Below are 15,229 nucleotides of genomic sequence, written 5' to 3' on the forward strand. Positions count from 1 at the left end.
GTCAGAAACTCCACAGAGAACCTTCAAGTTAAAACTATGACAAAATAAATCAAGACTGAGATAGTAATGGCAGCCACTACCAATTCGACCTTATATTAACACAAAATTTTGAAAAATTACAGGAAAATTTCCTGAAAAATAATAAAAAAAAAAAATTAAATCCTTTTAAATGCATTTTGTGGCCATTTTTTCCCTTTTTTTTTTAAAAACATAATTTCCCCTTTCACTTACTTTTCTTCTTCAGGTTATTTTTCTCATCATGTTTTATTGTTTTCGTGCAATTTGCAGGACATCTCTAGTCAAATTACTCATTGCCTTTCGTACGTTTCCGAAAGAAAACAAACAGATTTGCTCAGGTTTCAAAGATTGTAATGCTCGTGAAAGGCGTCTGAACAAGCTAACTGATGTCTACACTGGTTTCAAAAGGTTAAATAAATATTTGAAGACTAGGCTTCCCATTATTAAAACAAATAAAATTAGCAAAAACATATTTTTGGAGGTGGTAATTGAACACAAACGAATTTAGCAGTCTATAAAAACAGGTATCACAGGGCTCTTGTATTACATTTAATGACATCATAAAAGGTGTTTGTTTTTCTCATCACCCAAATATTTAAGGCTTTTTGTGAAAAAGGAAAAAAGCGGAGAAAAAAAAAAACCCGCCTGGACTCACAGTAAAGAATTAAACATTTTTATTAGAACCCACTCCATTTAAAATTCACTAAAATGCATGACGCACACTACGTTACAAAAATATACTCAACATATTACATGTAGCAAAGACAATCATTCAGAACGTACAAAGTGTAGTTACAAAACATCGCTCACGTATAGACGACTTCTTCACAGGTGACCTTCGAAAATATTGACAGGTAGATTCTTTGGCCCACAGAGCATCTTTTCATAGAGTGAAATGTTTATCATTTTTTTAAAATATCCTTCTCACAGCTAGTCACACCCCAATAAATACGGCACATAAGAATACAAAAATACACTATGTTGGCTGAGAAAACCTTCACAGATCTGAGGCGCTCGGACATTAAAACAGTACCCTAAACAACTTCACATCAGACGGAGAGTGAGCTTAGACCGCTGTCAGACTGACGACTCAGTCAGCAGTTGTCACTTGAGATTCACGCACGACATTTCCTTTGTCACCACGCCAAAAGATGGGACCCGAGAGAGCAGACTCGTTCCACAAGCACTCCTTTAAAAAAAACCACTTGCCGGTAACAGCTCAAACAGCTCTGTGCCAAATCCCAGGCGTCCCTTCTCAGTTTGCTGTTCTCGTCAGCTCTGAGCTTTGTAGTGCACCGTCCCCAAACAAGGGTGTAAAAAATAACCACGGAAGTTTTCCTCCCCGACACCCTCGCTCAGTTGTCATTTGGCGTCCCGGGAAAGCTGTTCATGTGGAGGTCTTTCCTGAGTTGGAGGGACACACAGCTGAGCCAGCTGCGACTGGTGGGCATCTCCCCGACGATCTCCCACGTGTCTGTCTCGTCACAGTACCTCTCGATAGTGTCGTGATATCTGCACGTAAAGGGTGATCGGCATTAGAGGAAAGGCTTTTTAAACACCATGAAGATTAGGCACATTAGTCCGATTTCACACACAATTCCTACTAAGGATAGATGGCCATGAGATTCATAAGAAACCTCACCTGTCCCAGCCTTCCTCTCCTCCCAGGACGTAGATCTTTCCATCCACCACAGCAGCACCGGGCCGATAGCGTCGTTCCTTCATGGGGGCGCACATGGTCCACTCGTTAGTCTTGGGGTTGTAACACTCCACCTTATCCGTGTTCTCTGTCGAGGCATGCCATCCACCTGGGAGAACAAGCGAGAGGTTGTACAGTCAGTGTCATCATCCTCGTTACATCACAGTACTTGCTGCATTGCTGATGAGTGTTATAAGGTGTGCTGCATACCTATGACATAAATCTTTCCTTTGAGTGTGCAAGCAGCCGAGCCGGAGCGAGCGATCTGCATGGGGGCAACCTCTGTCCACACACAAGTTTTAGGGTTGTACACCTGAGCGAGGTCTGTGCCGTCGCCGTCCTCTAGAACTGCACCACCTGCCAGGGCAGAGTGAGGAGAAATTTAAACCTAAATCTCCTCAATAAAAAGCACAACTTAAAGCAGAATGTGTATGTGTGTGTGTGTGTGTGTGTGTAGCCTGTGTTTCCTACCAGTAACATAAAGCAGTCCGTCCAGGGCCACCACGGCAGGACTCGTGACGGCCATCTTGACAGACTCTGTGAACTGCCAGGAGTTGGTGTGAGGGTTGTAGCACTCCACAGAGTCCAGACGAGAGCGTCCCTCCCACCCTCCCACCGCATACACAAAGCCGTCCAGCATCACCAGGCCTGAGAGGAGTGAGGAAGAATAATCAAGTCACTAATGACAACTGTTTACATATACATGAGATAGGCACCCATGATTTCACTTAAAGCTTCTTAAGTGTCAGCTGCAAGAACGCAACTTAACATGACATTATGTGGAGCCATGGGAGTGCAGTAGCTCCACACTGAAGCACTTAGTGCAGCTAAAACATACCATAAAATGCTCCTTTAAGAATTTGTTGGAGAAGAAGATGAAGACAGAGAGTGAAGCACTTTGAGTGGTTGGAGGACTAGAAAGGCGCTATACAAGTGCAGGTCCATCTACCATCCATCCATTTCAGCAAGAATGATCAGAAATTGGAGAGAAATTAACAGCATCAGCAACCAGTTTACATGTTTCCCTGACAACAGCGTGTAGCTTCATTTAGCAGGGAAGGCTATGTAATGTTAACGCTTGCAAAAACGTGCCTGGTGCAAAGGACCATATAAAGATATGGTACACTTTGGCGTCATACGGTAGCCACAGAGAAACTGTTGGAAATGGGAGTGCTTGGAGGTGTTTGCTCACAGGGATTACTTCTACATAGGTTTTTGCGGGTCTGGTAAGGCAGCACAGGCAGAACCCTTCATGAGTTTAACCTTTTTCCTCAGCAGCAGTTTGTTGAGTTTGAGTTGCAGGATGGAGAATTGAGGATCATCACACTCAAACCTTTTGATTAATTTGTGTTTGGATCAATGAGCTGATCAGATTGATGGATTAGAGGAGCAGCTGCTGCAGAGAGGGGTGAGAGCTAACTTTATTTTGCTGGTTAGACTCAGTGTTGCTGGGTGTGTCGTTTCCATGGGAACACAGCTGGTTTAATGGAAAATGAAAGACAACCCTTAAAGTATATAAATGAATGGAACGTTAAGTTTCACGTTCACTGTGCTTGGCGCTCTGCCATGAGACAGAGAAACACAGCCCAAAACAAATTTAAATGTGTTGGCAAATGCTGATGTTGTGGCGAAGCGGCACAATTAAATAAATGAGTGGGAAACCCTGTCACTTACTGAGCTTTGGCCACTTTTAATATTAACATCCTTAATTGTAACACCATATATCAGACACAAAATATGGAAAAGCATAATAGGTTCGCTTTAACATTATCGTTTTTTAATCGCACTGGCAGAAATGGGCTTCCAAAGGAAGGTGATCGGAGGTAATTTTTGATGATGTAAGTTTTCTGTGCAGGTCAGGACAGAAGAAGGTGTGGCCGTAATGAGACTGCCTCACCTAGCTCAGAGCGAGCGACATTCATGGGCGCCATCTCCATCCAGGAGTCGAAGCAGGGGTCGTAGCGCCACATCTCCCTGCTGGCTGAGCCGTCAGGAAACTCTCCTCCCGCCAAATACAGAGTGGAGTCTACAGAGACGGAGAGGAGGAGGAGGATAGAAACATGCCACTTGTCATGTGCACCACGTCTAAGCTTAGCTGTTGCTCATTATAATATGAATAATAATATCATCAATCAACTCAGTCCTGAATGAGTTTAACTGGACCTCACAATGTTTCCTCACCTGACACGACCAGCCCGTGTTTGCTCACGGCGAAGGGCAGGCAGGCCAGATTCTTCCACTGGTTCGTCACAGGATCAAAGCTCTCCACGCTGCGCAGCACCACCTTGTCGTCTTCCCCGCCAACTGTCACTATCACTTCAGCTGTCCCTGTTGCCATGGCAACAGGAGCAGAGGAACAGAGAGGAGTGAGCTGAGGCACGATGGCCTTTGGATAGATATTCATCAAAAAAAATAAAATAAATCAGCCCCTGTAGGATGCAACGTGGTCGTGTGCGGGGCTGTAACTAATGACTGCTGCCATTTTAGATTAATCCCCCTTTGGCGATTAATTGTTAGTCCATAAATTTAAAAAAAGCCTCTTACAATTTCTTAAAGCCCAAGTTGATGTATTCAAATGTCTCATTTTTTCCGACTGAGTCCAAAGCCCAAATCAAATCAATAACTGTCAGCTGCAGTGGTGTGTAAGCACAGTACAGAAACCAGATGTCTAAACAAAATGAGAGTGTCAATAAAATTCAAATTCTAACCTATGTCTTCTCTGCTAATTCTTCTAAGTGCAGGGGAAAAAATGCCCACATAGATTGACAGCGATGTAAAGATACAGCCTCTCTCAATATTGAAAATGCATGTGATGCTTGTGCGTTCACCTGTGGATCTGCGCGGCCTCGCTCTGGGGCAGTAGAGCTCTCCGCGGCGGTCCTTTAGCAGCAGGTAGTCCTTGGCCTCAGAGATGAGCTTCTGGCATCCCTGGTTCTCCTTCACCACATCCAGAGACTCGATCACATCGTGGAGGTAGTAGGGGCTGATGAGAGGCAGCCGGATATGTTCGAGGACCTTGGGGGAACGAATAAAGGGAAAGAAATCTTTTGGGAAATACACTTACTCGCCTTACATAAGAGGACTGATACCACTCACTTAATGCATGTTAAATGAAATTTAAAGCTACATCCAGGAGCTGGTTAGCTTAGCTTAGCACAAACACCGGACAAGTCACCAGGAAGTGATTAAAGGGGTAGAAAACACTTCATAAAAGCATGACTAGTCATGTAAAACCTTTTTTTTTTTTTAAACGGAATAACATGCTACTTAATAAGTTTCAGAGGTACTGGTAGGTTTATTTACCGTTGAACAGAGCCAGGCTAGTTGTTCTGGTCTTTGTGCTAAGCTAAGCTAAGCTATGAAGCTGCTGGCTGTAGTGAAGTCTTCCTCTAAGTTCTGACTCTCAGCAAGAACATGAATGAGTGCATTTCTCAGGGTGGGAGTCACCAGAGGCTCGACTATATGATATAATCATGATACCATATTATTGAGATTTTAAATGTTTTGCGATATGCTGAGTATTGCAGTAACAGATATTGTGATATACTGCAATTTAAGCTTTATTTTTAAAGTTTAAGTTTTGTCCTTAAAGGGAAAATTTGTTTTATTTCATAAGAGAAAGTTTTAAAGATAAAGTTTCTCAGTTCATTTTATTGCAGAAAATTGTATCCAGTGGACTAAAAAAAGCAAATGATTTTATTATTCTAGTTGGCTAGCAAAAGTTTAACTTGTATCTGCAATACTAAGGATTTATATGATAAAAACAAAATCGATATGTGGCGTCCATGAATCGACAATATTTCAACACAAAGTATCGCAACACTATACTGTATCGATTCTTCCCTCTCCCCTACCCATTTCCTAAAAAGCTGAACTATTCCTTTTAAGATTGACTATCTGCTGATATCCGATCTGATCTGATTATTTATTTTTATAATATCTTAATTTTTCAGTAATACACAAACACCGTGCATACTCAGGCTGCAGACGGCGTGTCATCTCCATGGAAAAACAGTAGTTTCAATCAAGAAGAAACAATAAGATTAAGACATGTACCATGGAGGTGGTGGCAGGGGGCATTATAACATGGCTACAGACATAAGTACCCAAAGCTTGTGCAAACTCACCTTTTCAAAGCTCTGTTTGCGAGAGCTACATTTATTCAGCCACGACATGGCGGCCTCAAACACCATCTCCTCTTGAGGCACGTTGAGATGATCACTGGCAATGATTTCTGTCAGCTTGTCCACGCACAGAGACTGAAACTCCTCCTGGTGGGGAAAAGAAAACACCAAAAGAATGAAGTGTGAAAGATCTGCTTTGTGAACAGACTCCCTATTCACAGGAGCTAATCACCTGTAGGCTGCAGTGTGGCTGCTGACAGGCAGGTAGATTATCTTTGTTAAGCCCCTTTCCCACATGAAACCCACAAAACTGCCAGCTTTAATTATCCTGGTGAGGTACTAGTGGCATGTGTGAAGGCAGCGCTGGGTTAATCTGATGATAGTGTTGATGATGAGCTCTTTAATTTATCCAGGGAAAACTGACTGGATTAAACTCTCTTTTCCATTTTTGTTGACAGAGTTGGTTCTGAGGAAATATTTGAAAATCAGTGTAAAGATTTTTCGACTGTCAGAGACACGTATACAAGTGTGGCTGTAAAAGCTCCCTAAAAATTGTATTAATTTAAAATATGCTATTTTTATTCTGATAACTTGTTTTGTCTGACCAGTCCAAACCCCAAATATATCTAACTTACAATAATACAGTATATGAAACAAAGAATAGCAGCGAACGCCTCACTTTGCCACCTCGGTTTGGCATTTCCACTTCATAAATGACTTCTATGACAATTCATGTTCAAATAAATGCATCGACTAATCCTTTCAGATCTAATTTAATTAACTAGATTAGCCAAAAACAGACATTCCCATCTGGTTATTTCATCTATAAACTGTTGCCTACAGCGCGACAGACTTTATCCATACTGCCCAACAGGCAGTGTCCATCTTCAACCCTGATTCCCCCCCAAAAAAATCAGCATTAATAAAAACAGAATGCAATGATCTAAAAATCCTTTTAAACCTACTTTCAATAGGAGACAGTACAGTGATACGGTTTTTGTCACTACAATGACAAGATACTTAGTGTATAAGCTGCTAAACTTTTTTTTCTGTAAATATACACTCATAATGAATTTGTTGCCTGCAAAAAGTTAGGACAGGAGCATGTTTACCACTGTGTTATATCACCTTTTTTTAAAACCACACTAAGTAAGTGTTTGGGAACTGAGGACACTAATAGCTGAAGTTTTGAAAGTGAAACGCTCTCCCATTCTTGCTTGATATACGACCTCAGTTGCTCAACAGTCTGAAGGTCTCTGTTGTTGTATTTATAGCTTCATAATGCGCCACACATTTTAAATAGCAGACAGGTTTGAACTGCAGTCAGGCCAGTCTAGTGCTTGGCTGCAGTCTTTTACTACGAAGCCAAGCTGCTGATACAACTGCAAAGTGGCTTGTGTCTTGCTGGAATAAGCGGGGACGTCCATAACCTGGTGCCTTCGCAGATGTGCAAGTTACCCGTGACGCCATGAGCCCTTATCATCAAAGATGCTGGCTTTGAACTCGGTGCTAAAAACAATGTGGATGGTCCTTTTCCTCTTAAGCCCAGAGGACACGACGTCCATGATTTCCAAAAACAATTTTTTGTGTACACTATTCCACTTAGGGTCAGTCCACCTCAGATGAGCTCAGGCTCGGAGAAGTCAGCAGTGTTTCTGGATGTTGTTGATACATGACTTTGCATGGTAGAATCTTAACTTGCGAAGACCTGCGTTTACTGACAGTGGTTTTCCAAAGTGTTTCCAAGCCCGCGCAGCAACATCCTTTATACAATCATGTTGGTTTTTCATGCAGTGCCACCTGAGAGGTCAAGGGTCACAGGCATTCAGTGTTGGTTTTCAGCCTTGCCGCTTACGTGCAGAGATTTCTCTACATTCAATTGACTATAGGTCAAACAAGATACGCAAATCATTGAATTCTGTTTTTAGTTAGGTTCCAGCATTTTGGAATCAGGCTGCGTTTGACCGCTTTTGCAAATACATCCATGTAGTAGAGTCAATAGTGACATACTTACATATCAATAGGTCTCAATCAGGCTCTCACCTGCTGAGAAACACTGGTGAAGTGCTCGTGAATGTAGTCCATGCTGCGTTTCTCCAGCACCTTACAAGAATGGGCCTCGGCAAAGCAGTGGATCCCCACACAGTTCATCTCATCCATCTGACGCTCCATAAATTGACAACAGGCCTCTCGAACAGCCATCACATCCAGCAGGTTGGCTGCTGCCAGCAGAGCCTGGACGCAAATGTGATTGGTTTTTAGAACACACACGCTTTGATGAAGGATGGTGCGAAGGAGAAAAGATAAGTGCTGATACTTTACCTGAACATTTGCTTTAGAAATGTAGACCTCTGATGTGTAGGCGTAGCTCACCAGCATGCCAATCATCTGAGGCTCAACACCATTGATGGCAACACGCTCCTGTTTGGACTCGATCAGGTCAGTGGAGAACATTGCCTGAGGAGACAAAATGAACATCAGGACATTTTGTGCCTGTCACTGACATGACTGTGAGGGGAGCTGCGTTTACCTGGAAGTAGGAGCTGAAGGAGGCCAGCACGATGCGATGGCAGGGGAACTCCTGTCCTCCACAGCACAGGGTCACATCACAGAAGGCGTTGTTGAGCCGCAGGCTGTTGAGGCCCTGCAGGACAGTGTTGGGGTGCCTGGACTCCACAAACAGATAGTCCTCGCTGCTCAGGGAGGCTGCGGGCGCGGCAGCAGCGGCGCTGGCGTCCTCCTGGATCGGGAAGGTGACGTTTATAGTGGACGGTGAAGGCAAACCGGCGTTGACGGCGATTATTTCAGCCATGTCTCACTACTCTAGGCAAGCCTGGGAGGTGAGTGGAGGCAAAGACGACAAGACAGTTAGGACGGCTAATTCACACTTTAGATAAACAAACGACTTTAACATTAGCTGGTCGAGTACTTCTCAGTAAGTTAGCTTTAATTTAAGAGTGACGTTTGTAAAAGTAGCGGGAGAAGCAACAAGGCGGAGAGACGACCTGAGATTGACTATCAGTTAACGTTAGCCTACTAATGAGGCTTAGCGGCACCGAGGAGCCGTGAGCTCTCGAGACAAACTAATCCGCCGTTGCACGAGACTACTCAGCAGGTACACACATGTGACATTAAACGTTCAGAAGTTGTGAGAATGAAGCACATTACCTGTAAGACATAATCGTGACCACTATTGAGCGAGCCCAATCTCCCCACACACAGTTAGACGAACGTTACGGTCAGCGTTTAAAGCCTCTCACCGGAAGTCCCGCCCACAGGGCAAGAGCTATCACAGCTGAGTACTTCCGGCTTTGCTTCAGGACCCGCGCCACACCAATACATTTTTGAAAAATAATAACATTTTGTCAAATTGTATGTGGTCAATTTAATTATTTTTAAGCAAAATATCTCACATATTTAATCATATATTTATGATACAAATATACATATTAATACAGTCTATGGAATCATATTCATAGTCCCAAATTCAGCCATTCTAAACCTTTATTTATAGCATTTGAAAGTGAATCTAAACAGTACATTAAAGGTCCAGTGTGCAGGATTTAGGGGCAGCTATCCGAAACGGTAGCCTATATATTTATGTGTATTTAAAAAGGGGCAGTGCACATTAATTAATATGACACACTTAAGTCAGGAAAATGTGCCAGATTTAGCCTTACAAGCTCATTTTCGTCTGCAGTCCCTGGCAGGTTGATGGTATATGTGTATATAAAGAAAAAGACATTAAAATAATATACAGAAGCACAGATAAAAGCAGATAGGATATATGGTATGTCCATAGAAGGGCACATAAGCACTGAGCAAGCATATAACCATAGACAAAAGCACATAAACAATAAGACATAAGCACTATTACTAAAACAATGACACACCCATATAACCAAAAACAATAAAAACGTACTATACAAAAGTACAACATAAAATGCAACATAGACCAAAGCACATAGCCACAAACAAACACACAAAAGCACAAAGCAAAGCACACAAGCACAATTAGCAAGACAGTGACATAACCATAATGCTTTTTGATGAGGGAACCAGGGAGACGCTAACTCCTGTATCGGCCTACAAACATCATCCCTGGAGTGGAGCTCCTTCAGAGTCTGCTATGTTGTATTACAGTAGCGTGATTTAGCTTGTGTGGGGGAGCAGTAACTTATAGGCTATCAGGGGGCTTATAGCTACCTCCTGTCACCTTCTCTCATTCATATTTTTCACAAAATCACAGTAACAGTATTTTATTTTGGGGGGCAAAAACTGAACAACTCAACCATGTGTGCATTGCTGGTTATTGCCTTCTCATGAGCCAAAATCACCATCAAATCTATTTTTTCTGATGCACCAGCTGCCTCTTCATAGTCTCTATCCACAAAGTAGATGCTTGAACACATTTCCAAATGATTAAGCCTAATTTTTGTTATTTTGTTATTTTGTATACCTAGAATTAGACATTTTTTTATGCTGCACATGTGCCGTCAATTGGTGAATTTCTTTCTTTATTTGTCTGTTTTCCTCACTTGCAGTAAATTGAGCTATTTTGACCACTGTTTTTTTTTTACCATACCTTGTGGGGACCAACTTTTCAGTCCACAAATGGAAGTTTAGTCCCACCAATATGATGAACACGAGATCAAACAGACACACACATATGGATCAGAGAATATTAGATCAGAGACTTTTTTTTTTTATTATATTTTATTTATTTGAAAATTATTGTTTGTTGCTTGTCAAAATTATCATAAAAAGCATGACAATATAGATTCAGATTTAGCTGCTAATATTATAATTTTATTGTCTTTCCAGAGGCTATTGTTGATATTGTAAGTCCTTGACACACCTGTTATGCTGTTTGAAAATTGGATATAATTCCATTATTCCACAGCCATGAACATAAGCTCATTTCTTAAAGTTGTTGCTGAGATAGATTGCTGAATCATCTTTATTTAACACAGAAAATCAAACTCTTTGCTGTCTTTACAAAAGATACAGACTCATTTTTGGTGGCAATTAAGCAAAATCACACAGAAGGAGTGGTGTTGTACTGAACATCATCACGACTGTGATCAGGACATAGACACGCAGCCGCGGGCCAAAAGAGGACAATAATAAGTGACAATACATTATGATTTGTTTGTTTATTTAATGGACGGCACGGTGGTGTAGTGGTTAGCACTGTCGCCTGACAGCAAGAGGGTTCTTGATTCAGTTCCAGGAGGGAGCCCTTCTGTGCGGAGTTTGCATGTTCTCCCCGTGTCAGCGTGGGTTTTCTGTGGGTACTCCGGCTTCCTCCCACAGTCCAAAGACATGCAGGTTAACTGGTGACTCTAAATTGTCCGTAGGTGTGACTGTGAGTGTGAATGGTTGTCTGTCTCTATGTGTCAGCCCTACGATAGTCTGGCGACCTGTCCAGGGTGTACCCTGCCTCTCGTCCAATGTCAGCTGGGATAGGCTCCAGCCCCCTGCAACCCTCAAGAGGATAAGTGGTTACGAAAATGGATGGATGTTTATTTACATATTTATTTCGCTCCGCCAACACAAATAGTTCTGCAGCTGTACTGGGACTGGACTGTTGTTAAGCAACACATAAACCTTCATGCACACTTGCATCCTGGAGGTTTGCAGTGAAGTATCCATGTTTCTTTCCCTCCCTTTTGTCCTCTTCTGATGACCATTTATAATTTAACCCAAATGCTGTTTGTGGAGATATGTTTACCTTTGTGGTGCAAGGTCTGGTAATGGTTGATTTAATTAAGGGTTTAGAACAATTGTAAAGGGGAGTAATACACACATAGTTAAAGTTCCAGTACTGTTATACTCTATATCGGCGCTCATTGAATGCCGTCGGTCCAATTAAATTGGTTGGAACTGTTGCATTAATGGGATTATATACCACTGTCCATGTGTTTTTTAAATCACAAGCAGCTGTCCTTTATCTTGCCAGGTGTCTCCAGTGCGTTCTTTCTGCGAGCAACAGCTTCCAGGATCTTCTTCCTTGGTCCCAGCTGGATGCGAATGCCTTTTAGGTCTTCATCGGAGCAGAGCATCAGCGCCTCCAGGTCTAGGTGCTCTCTGCTGAATGCAAGAGCAAACTCTGGCAAGGAGATGGCAGATAAGAACACATCCAGAGGAGAGGTTTCCTCATCATCGTCATCATCCAGTCCCAGATCTTCCTGATCCCAGGGCAAATCGGTGTCACCGTTCCCCTCAAAGCCGGCGGCATCCTCCTCTGCCTCAAATAACTCGTTCTGAACGAGGTAGCCGAGACTTTCGTTAGTTCCGCTGGGGATGTCCTCCGACTCCAGCCCCATCTTCTTCATGAAAATCAGACCTCCAAGGCCAGGCCGGTTGAAGATAGACTGTTTGACTTGGCCTGGTTCATCATTGTCATAGTCGTCGAAGTCTGCCATTCCTTCTTCGTCTAACATGCTCTCATCCTGCTCATTGAAGACACCCAGAAACTCCGGCTGTTCTGACGCTACACTCTCCTGTTTGAGGAAAATAACATTCCCATCTCCTCCTGCGCTCTGCAGCGTGCCTTTATCTTTCTTCCCAAGTTTCTTCTGGAGCGTGCCTTTAACCCTGGCTGTAAGGGAGCCAGATTTATCAGCAGCAATAAGCTTGGAGAACTGCTCATTAACACCGGACATGTTGCCACCATCTGAGAGTGCTGACGCCAAGCTGGCCTCTGAGACAGGCCCAGTATTGCCAGCTCCACGCTGCATTTTATCCATCTTGCTCTGGTGTTTCTTCTTCACCTTCTCACAGAGTTTCACACGCTTCTCCGCTTCTTTGACGGCCTCCTTCTTTAAATTGGCAACCTTCTTGGGATTTTGGTTGGTCTGCTGTGAGGCGGCAGCATCCAGGAACCGCACGCAGTCCATGCGGTCACGAGAGGCAGCGACATCCATAGCTGTGTGGTGTTCATTGTCCAGTGCAAAAAGGTTGGTGCCAAAGTTGACTAGAAAGCTGAGGATGTGCATGTGGCCATTGGCTGCAGCGTGGTGCAACGGTGTGTTTCCCCAGATGTCACTCCTGTTGGGGTCTCCTCTGTGTGACACAAAAGAAAGATTCGATTTAAAGTAATGATCTGCAACTTTTTATTTTTTAGCCACTCTCTATCACAATTGAATCATTTCATCCCCACTCAACTTTGTGGAGCGCTAAACTAGAAGTAGCCAGCTTGGCCGGCAGAAGTCTCTGGTGCACCTACTACATGAGCGGCACAGTGCAGAAGCAGTGTGGATTAAGGTTGTGTGGGTCCACCCACAGCCCGCAGGTGGGGCAGTTCGGGTAAACTTATTAGAAAATACTGGGGGTGTTGGCAGGGCATGAAGTGACAAAGCAGCGTTCTGAGTAAGTTATTAATAACTTACAGAAATGTGCAATAATAATATTTTTTTTTTATGTGATTACAAACTAATGAGAACATTGTTCTAAATATTATGTATCATCATTTCTGTCAAAGATGCACATAAATCCCATTTACTGGAACTTTAAGTTAAGCTAGTTATCTTAGCTTAGCGCATAGCTTGGCTATGTCTTGGCAGGGATCAGTAACTTCCCAGAGTCTCTGCTGGTTGCCTGGCAACTGGTCCTAGCCCTAAAAGTTCAACACATAACCTTTGAATACCCACAAAGTGTTGTTTTGACACTTTTGTACAGAGTAAAAGAACAGGATATATGGTGTTAATTAGCTTTAGAGGTGCTGGTACATTCTGTTATATTTGGACAGAGCCAGGCTAGCTTTATCCCTTAGCTTCCATTCTCCATGCTAAGCTACGCTAACGGGCTGCAGCCTCCAGGTCCAGCTATATATTTACATAAATGATCAATCCTTTCATCCAGCTCTGACCAAGAGTAAGTGCATTTACTAAACATGTAAAATGTAGTCCTTTAAATGTAGGGTAAGAATTAACATAAAGTGTTTCAAAATAAACTCACAGCATTGTACGTATCACCAAACATGGCTGTACATAATTGGTAAACTATTAAGATTTAAAGTCCTCCAGTGCTGTTCGTCATTGTCACAGCCATAAAAATCTTGATTGCTGTATCTAAGCAACAACTTCTCATAAATTCCAATGACCAAAGCGGAAAAGCTTCAGTTATTTCTGGCCACGTAGGTGAGGCGTGTGTTACGCCCTACTAAATATCCTCCAAACATCTTTGCTGAACTTCATTTTTCAGTTAGAATGCTGCTCTAGATTTAAGCCTGTCTTTTGTTGTGTTGAATGAAGGATGGAGGTGGGGGTGGTGGGGGACAGATAAAGAGCTCTTTTGTTTTACAGGGCGGCTTTGGCTGATTAAACATTTGGCTCTGCTCACGGAAGAGTGGAATTAAGTTTTAGCTCATTATATCATGACATGTGAACACCATCTTGTGTTGTCAAAACCCAGATGACATCCAAAATAATTGATGCTATGCATAAGAAAAGTGCTTAAAACACATTATTTTTCAGTCATAAATTTTATTGGATAATATGTTAACCTTTGCTCAGTGAACACTATTTATGGTTCTACTGTAGATTTTAGTTTTGTTTAATTTTAGGGCATTATACATACAATACTGTAGCAAGATTTGCAACAAAATGTACATATTTCTATGTCTTAGTATGAAAACAAAGCCAAAAATCAAACATTTTAGTAATTATAAAGGGCTGAGGTAATAATTATGGAGCTAAAGCTTGCTGTGGTATATTGAGATGAAGCACAGGCCATAGATAGGAGTGTGTCATACTTACTCTCTGCTGCATATGAGCTGAAGAGCATCGACATGTCCGTGGAAAGCAGCCAGTAAGGTGGGAGTCATGCCATCCTCGTCCGCAGTGTTCAGGTCCCTCCTCGTGGCCTCCTTCAAGAGGTCCAAGTTTCCATCAATCGCTGCTTTGTGGTACCTCGACATCTCTTCAAAAGAACAGAAAAGGTCCAAACAAATCTGGCACTTTCTTTCACTCTTCCCCCCCAACAGTCCTGTCAGATGCACGGACTGAGTCGACCACAGACCCCGAGCAAACAAAGTGATCACTGGGCGTCAACATATCAGCAGCAGCTCAGAGCCATAAAACAAAAGCAAAGTCCAGGTCACTGCTGTCAGCTGCACAATTTCACCATTACTGCTTGAGATCATCATCAAGAGTTATTTAGAGCTTAATTATTAAGTGCGAACACGTTTCCTGCAACTTTATAATGCTTGTTTTTATTTTAACAGCTATAGCTACTACGTACAGATTAAGATTTAACATATAAATGACAATGACCTCATAAAATATGATTTTAAAGTACATAAAACTAAAAGTTAAAATAACCTTCACCTCAACCAGCTATAATGTTAAAGATATAGTCCAACAAACGTACTATAAAATATTAT

At 42.4% G+C, this 15,229-nt stretch overlaps 2 protein-coding genes across 2 annotated transcripts; both read right to left on the reverse strand.

Annotated features, from left to right (window-relative positions):
• Positions 1-677: 677 nt before the first annotated feature.
• Positions 678-9,112, reverse strand: si:ch211-256e16.3 (kelch-like protein 20). The gene is made up of 12 exons (XM_050068795.1): positions 9,010-9,112; positions 8,372-8,674; positions 8,164-8,298; positions 7,885-8,076; positions 5,845-5,988; positions 4,546-4,732; positions 3,899-4,045; positions 3,615-3,743; positions 2,189-2,365; positions 1,928-2,074; positions 1,661-1,826; positions 678-1,530 (listed from the first exon to the last, which is right to left on the reverse strand). Exons 2-12 carry the CDS (start codon positions 8,651-8,653, stop codon positions 1,374-1,376), a joined length of 1,863 nt encoding a protein of 620 aa, XP_049924752.1. The 5' UTR covers positions 8,654-8,674; positions 9,010-9,112; the 3' UTR covers positions 678-1,373.
• A 1,376-nt stretch (positions 9,113-10,488) lies between these two features.
• On the reverse strand, positions 10,489-14,859 carry anks4b (ankyrin repeat and sterile alpha motif domain containing 4B). The gene is made up of 2 exons (XM_050069149.1): positions 14,604-14,859; positions 10,489-12,909 (listed from the first exon to the last, which is right to left on the reverse strand). The coding sequence occupies exons 1-2, from the start codon at positions 14,762-14,764 to the stop codon at positions 11,775-11,777; spliced, it is 1,296 nt and encodes a 431-aa protein (XP_049925106.1). The 5' UTR covers positions 14,765-14,859; the 3' UTR covers positions 10,489-11,774.
• Positions 14,860-15,229: the final 370 nt, after the last annotated feature.

The sequence above is a fragment of the Epinephelus moara genome, chromosome 18 (assembly GCF_006386435.1).
Source record: "Epinephelus moara isolate mb chromosome 18, YSFRI_EMoa_1.0, whole genome shotgun sequence".
Taxonomy (NCBI): domain Eukaryota; kingdom Metazoa; phylum Chordata; class Actinopteri; order Perciformes; family Serranidae; genus Epinephelus; species Epinephelus moara.

Coding starts and splice junctions, on each gene's coding strand:
- si:ch211-256e16.3 (XM_050068795.1), bottom strand. CDS start 8,653: ATGGCTGAAATAATCGCCGTCAACGCCGGTTTGCCTTCACCGTCCACT. Junction 4,733..5,844: donor GCAAACAGAGCTTTGAAAAG/GTGAGTTTGCAC, acceptor CGTTCCCCCAAG/GTCCTCGAACATATCCGGCT. Junction 2,366..3,614: donor TGTCGCTCGCTCTGAGCTAG/GTGAGGCAGTCT, acceptor CACTCCTCTCAG/GCCTGGTGATGCTGGACGGC.
- anks4b (XM_050069149.1), bottom strand. CDS start 14,764: ATGTCGAGGTACCACAAAGCAGCGATTGATGGAAACTTGGACCTCTTG. Junction 12,910..14,603: donor CAGCTCATATGCAGCAGAGA/GTAAGTATGACA, acceptor TGTGTCACACAG/AGGAGACCCCAACAGGAGTG.